At 36.2% G+C, this 5,847-nt stretch overlaps 1 protein-coding gene across 1 annotated transcript; it reads right to left on the bottom strand.

Annotated features, from left to right (window-relative positions):
* Positions 1–423: 423 nt before the first annotated feature.
* LOC107597286 (transmembrane protein 119-like) lies at positions 424–2,746 on the bottom strand. The gene has a single exon (XM_016288299.1). It carries the CDS (start codon positions 2,693–2,695, stop codon positions 1,814–1,816), a length of 882 nt encoding a protein of 293 aa, XP_016143785.1. The 5' UTR covers positions 2,696–2,746; the 3' UTR covers positions 424–1,813.
* Between the last annotated feature and the right edge of the window lie 3,101 nt (positions 2,747–5,847).

Raw genomic sequence — 5,847 nt, 5'->3', positions numbered from 1 at the left:
CCAACTGACTCATGTATATTGTACAGCATTAGTTGAGAGATGTTTTTTGTTTTTTTTCCTTGAGAAAATTTGGCATGTACTGTACCTGATATATATCCAAAATAATCGATATTGAATCAAATCGGTAATCGAATCGCATCGCAAGCGTGTGAATGAGAATCGAATCGAATCGTGAAATTTGTGTCAAAACCCAGCCCTAGTGCTAAATTCCAGTATTAAAATCCAACTAACCGTATAAACATGCAAAGTTAAAATAAGCCAAAAAACTGGCTTATTGTCTTGGAAGAGAATAACGCATTTATTTTCTTCCACTGTGCAATGTTATTGATTTTGCATACTGTTGAGTCTGCACAGTTCATGGTAATTGTAATGAATCTCAGTGTTTGAGGTTGGATCACCATTTGATATCCAATTTAAAATCAGGGTCTTGAAACAAAACCAGTTGAGAATCAATGCTCTTTGTCCTCCCTTTGAGTTTAGACCAAAGCTCTCCAACTCTTGCACTGTAGCGAGTCTTTTAAATGCACAATATAAAAGTACTGACCCACACTGTTACAGTCTAAGCCATTTATTTAGATCTGTTGATGTAATGAAAAAGAGTGTCAGTGGTTTCACTTGCTAGCTGAACACGCACACAAATGATCTTATTCTATTATTTTAGTTTGAAAGAACAAAGATGTGATTTACGATGGTGATTTATGCTGCTGGGCTTTCATTCGATGGCCTTTCAAACATCAGTACTTTTAAATAAAGCATGAGTAAACCTCAATCATGTGGGCATTGGAATTAATATTGCATACCCGTGGAATCTAGAAATATGATGCTAATTTACAGTGATGAACTGATTTTGCATTGTACCTGGTTTCAGCATAGCTAGTATATGGTTTTCATTTGAAAATGTGATTATACATCTCAACGTGAGGTTTGTTTCATGAACTGTTATGCTATAAGTAACATACCAACAGATCTGCAGCCTCAGTAGATCTGAAGCAAACTATCGGTGGAGTTATTTTTTTGTTAATTAAAAAAAATTAAACATTTTTTGTTTTTTAGAAATTGTAGATGGCAGATTGTCTTGAACATTCAAGTAATGAAGTATGAAATGTGGTCAAATGTTGTAGTAAGTTTATTAAGAATATTGTGTTCTTCATAAAGTATGTGTTGAGACTAACTGATCTTAGACTAAACTGTTTGAAAGGTGGCATGGGACTTGCTGTGGCTGAATACCTCTCGACCTTGAAAGGAAATGCTTCGAGCCAGAATATGTAAACAATAAGCTGACTCACTGCAAAGCTTTTCTACACTTAGACTTGTCTCCTTAATTGGAGTCGTGAGTGTGCTTGTTTTATTTTGTGGATGCGTGTGTTTATAGTGCATTGCGAGCCATTCACGCAATCTACTTCCCTGACCCTAACCTTTCCAGTTTTTATGGATGTCATCGCTAATAATAGAGAGTAAAGCAAACAAGAATAAAGATCATTTCTGATTTAGGGTTAAAGAGTCATCATGTCAAATGAAAAGAAATTCATGACAACCAACATTTAAAAAGCAGATTTTATGTCTTGCCCGATAGGCGTCCGTTCATATCATTTACTCTTAAGGAACTTAAAACAGATTATTACATTTTATATTTGGAAAATCGAAGAGTTACAAACAATATTAAAGCCATATATTTTTCATGAACTATCTCAATGAAACTTCATAATACAAAATTTTTTTTTTTTTTTTTTTAGTTTTACAATGTGTGCAAGAAATGCACTTTGGTCTGTATTTGTGTCTAAGTGTTTCCTTTAAGGCTTTAAAAATGTCCAAGCTAAAATGCCGTTTTCTCTTCACTGATAAATGGTGAGCCTGAAGTAGCAACATCCTGTTTGTTCGTGTCCTCATGGATCTCTGAATTCTCTGGCCCAGATGAATGTTTGCTCTCTTCAGGGGGCCCGGAGTCCAAGGGGTCAGTCTTTTCCATGTCATAAGCGGGGATACTGTCCTGGGACCTGCTGGGGCAGCTCTTTTCCACAGTATCCTCAACAGCAAACTGATTTGTGGTCTTGTCCTCTAGTGAGCCACAGCTCTCCTCTTGACTTTTGTCGCACTGAGCACTTCCCTCATCATCTGCATGTTTTTGGTATTCCGCCACTTCATTCTTCTCCTTCCATGGGGTCTTGATTGGCGTTCGGAGGTTCTTGGTAGCCAGCATGATGTCCTCGTGGAGCTGCCTGGCTGAATTCACTGGCTCCTCACTGGAGCTGGTGTTGGCTTTCTCTGGGACTTCGCTGAAGAAGCGTGTTCCTCCGGTCTTGTCTCGTTCATCCACGTACATCTTGGAAGGGAAAGCGCAAGGATAGTAGGTGCTGACTTTAAGTCGGCGACTCAAGATGGCAGCTGAGCAGAGGATGGTGATGATAAGAAAAACTAATGTGGTAATGACGATTATGGGAAGGTGGTTCTCTTGTAAGAAATCCACCAGCTGATCCAAGAATGATTTGCTATGTTTTTCTCCATCTATGGAGGTGGACTTCACTGATTCATTGAAGAAGGACATCGTGGGTGTGTGGGTCAGGTCTGTGCTCCCAGAGTCCCACTGTCCACTGCCCTCCAAAGAGTCATTGAAAATGACTGGGGTGGCATGAGTAGCGAGCCTGGTTAGCAGAATGACGGACAGGCAGATGAGGCGGTGGAGAGCTGAGTGGTCCATCCTATGACTGAATACCTGAGGTGGTTAAAAAGTAGTGCTGTCAAACGATTAATTGCATACAAAATATGTGTGTATACTGTGTATATTTATGTGTATAGATAAATGCAAACACATGCATGTATATATTTAAGAAAAATTTAATGTTTATATATTTATATATAAGTATATACATGCAAATATTTTCAAAATATATACATGCATGTGTTTGTATCTATATATATATATATATATATACAATAAATGTACACATACATATCGAGGGCTGAGAACCAGAAGGGCGTAAGTGACATTTCACCAACTTTACAGGAGGGCCAAAACACAAATTTACCATAGTTTGATCTGATTTTGTTTACTGATTTCAATCTTTTATACTAAAAATGTGTACACACATGGATGACAGGATACTTATTGAACACAATTTTAACATTTATTCAGGAAAAAAAAAATTAAAAAGTCACTTGCGCCTTTTTTGGCACCAATGTTTTATTAAATTTGTGTATAAAAACACGGGCGCATCTGCTGACAATATGAACAAAACATTACATTAATTAGTTAATGAAATAACAATCCATTGTAATAAAATTAAATATCACAGAAAAAACTTATAAAACCCTTACATCAAATTAGTTAATTGAATGTGGTTAATTCTACTGAAATAATAATCTCAGCCACTTAACAATTTGGCCAAATGGTCGATTGAAAAGCCTTTACAGATACCTTCCCTAGTGAAAAATAAATTTACAAAAAATTAGTTTGAAATGCATTTATTTCATACTACAAATACATTTACATAATATTCACATATCACTAAACTGGTATACTTAAAGTCTGCTAAATTGGAACAACTAATTTTGTACTCAATGCACTTTAATTGTAAGAAAGTAGTGTTGAAGTCACAAAATAAGATTAATAATACATCTTCAGCAGTAAAAAACAGTTTTCTTCTCATTGTTGATCTACCTGGCTTACATGTGGTGTCAGCCATTTTGACTCAAGTGCTATCCACAAGCTTTACCCACAGTACATTTCTAAGTGCCAAAGGGGCATAAGTGCAGTTTTGGCACCAACTGGCTTAGTATGTTCAGAGTTAAGTCTTTTGATTTCTAATGAATAACTCCAAAATTGTTAAGAATTCACTTTTGTCCTTTTGGTAGTAGAAAGAGCTCATTAAAGGGGTCATATGATGCAATTTTAAGTTTTCCTTTCTCTTTGGGTGTTACAAGCTGTTCGTGCATAGATAAGATCCCTAAAGTTGCAAAGACTAAAGTCTCAAACCTAAAGAGATATTCTTTATAAAAGTTAAGACTCGTCCACGCCCCCCTAAAACGCCTCATTTAAACACGCCCCCACATGTCTGGGAAGTGTGTAGGAAGATTTGCATAACGCCGCCCAAATGTTCATGCAAAGAAAGAAGGCGTAACTTTGATTCTTGCTGTAGTATTGTTGACGCTGCCGCCATGTCGTGAAGACGCAGTGTGTTTCGTTGTGAAAGAGAAACTACTTTGTTTGGCCTTCCAAAAGAGGACACGACTAGAAATCAGTGGTTAAGTTGTATTTATAACACTGTTCCAGAACAGTTCAACCCAAATATTCAGATGTGTGCACCGCATTTTATAGGGGATAGTAGCCTACACCGTCTGTGCACAAAGGCCATTTCTATAAAGTGGGGTAGTTCCAACTTTGCAAGGACAGTCTGGCGCTTCTAACTCACAGCCTGTAAGTACGTTTTCATATTTAAAGAATTTGCCACTGATGATTCAAACGTGAGTTTTGAGCAGTGTAGAGTAGCGCTTGTTTGTCGTTTCTCCGATCACAAATGCAGACATGGTTTTATGTTTACACGGCACGATGCAACGTGTAAAAAGACAGTACAAGTCATTATAATCAGTAAATATGTCCCCACTGGATGCAACAAATGCCTCGTTTGTGATGGGTTATATTGGTGTTGTCTCATCGTGCCGGGACACGGCATCACAGTATGGTAAGGGGCGTAACATTTCCGTCACACGCTTGAGGTATTCGGCCAATCACCATGCACTGGATAGCTGGCCAACCAGCGTACACCTCGCTTTTCAGACCGATGAGCTTTGTAAAAAATCGATGTGTTTCAGAAAGGCGGGGCATAGAGTAGCAACAATAATGTACAGTATGTGGAAAATAATGTGTTTTTTTTTTTACCTTAAACCGCATTAACACATTGCATTACAGCAAATACACAAAATAATGTTCTTTTTAACAACGTCATATGATTTCATTTGATATATATGTATCTCCGTTTCACCCAAAATGTCACTTTATGCCCTTCTGGTTCTCACCCCTCGATATACAAACAAAAAACTTTTATTTTGGATGCGATTAATCGTGATTAATCATTTGACAGCACTATTAAAAAGGCATTTTAGTTACCTTTTAAGTTATCTGGTATAAAATAAGAACATTAAACTTTCCAATAACACTTTGAGTTTGTATAATCAATAAAAATAAATATTTTTAAACATTTAAAAATTGGGGTTTTGAACATTCAGAGAACATTTGGAAATAACATACATTTTCATAACTTGTTCTTATAATGTATTTTTTATTAGCTGAAATGTTTTTGACTTGGACCCAGTAACTTAAACTTCAATGACTTTGGTATGTTCTTACTTCATGACACTCATTCACTGCAGTTGTCTTTATGTCTTTCCTGTGGTACAATCAAAATTCGAAGCACCACATGGAAACCTCATTGGATTCTAAGCCAGAATCAGTTCTACATTATGTTCTGAGCAACTGTAGCCGAACATCAGTCCCTACATGTGCACTCATTCTTTGAGGTTTCATGAGCATTAAAGTTTCAGTTTTTGTATAGCATCAAAATAAGCTGAATAAACGTGCTCAACTCAACAAGTTCCAGTTTTTGTGTAGATATTTCTTACAATTATTAACATAAAATTACTTTTGATGAAGGAAAAAATGGAAACACTTTACAATAAGGTTCAGTTCATTACCATTAGTTAATTTACCTATAATGAACTAACAATAAACAACCATTTTTACAGCTTTTATTAATCGTAAGTAATTGTACTAGTTAATTGCTTATGTTTATTCATGATGTATACTGATTATGTTAATGTAGGCTATAAAACATAAAATGTTGTATAAGAGAAACA

Source organism: Sinocyclocheilus grahami, unplaced genomic scaffold (assembly GCF_001515645.1).
Source record: "Sinocyclocheilus grahami isolate Dianchi unplaced genomic scaffold, SAMN03320097.WGS_v1.1 scaffold12.1, whole genome shotgun sequence".
NCBI lineage: Eukaryota > Metazoa > Chordata > Actinopteri > Cypriniformes > Cyprinidae > Sinocyclocheilus > Sinocyclocheilus grahami.
This window is presented reverse-complemented; position numbering and strand designations above follow the sequence as displayed.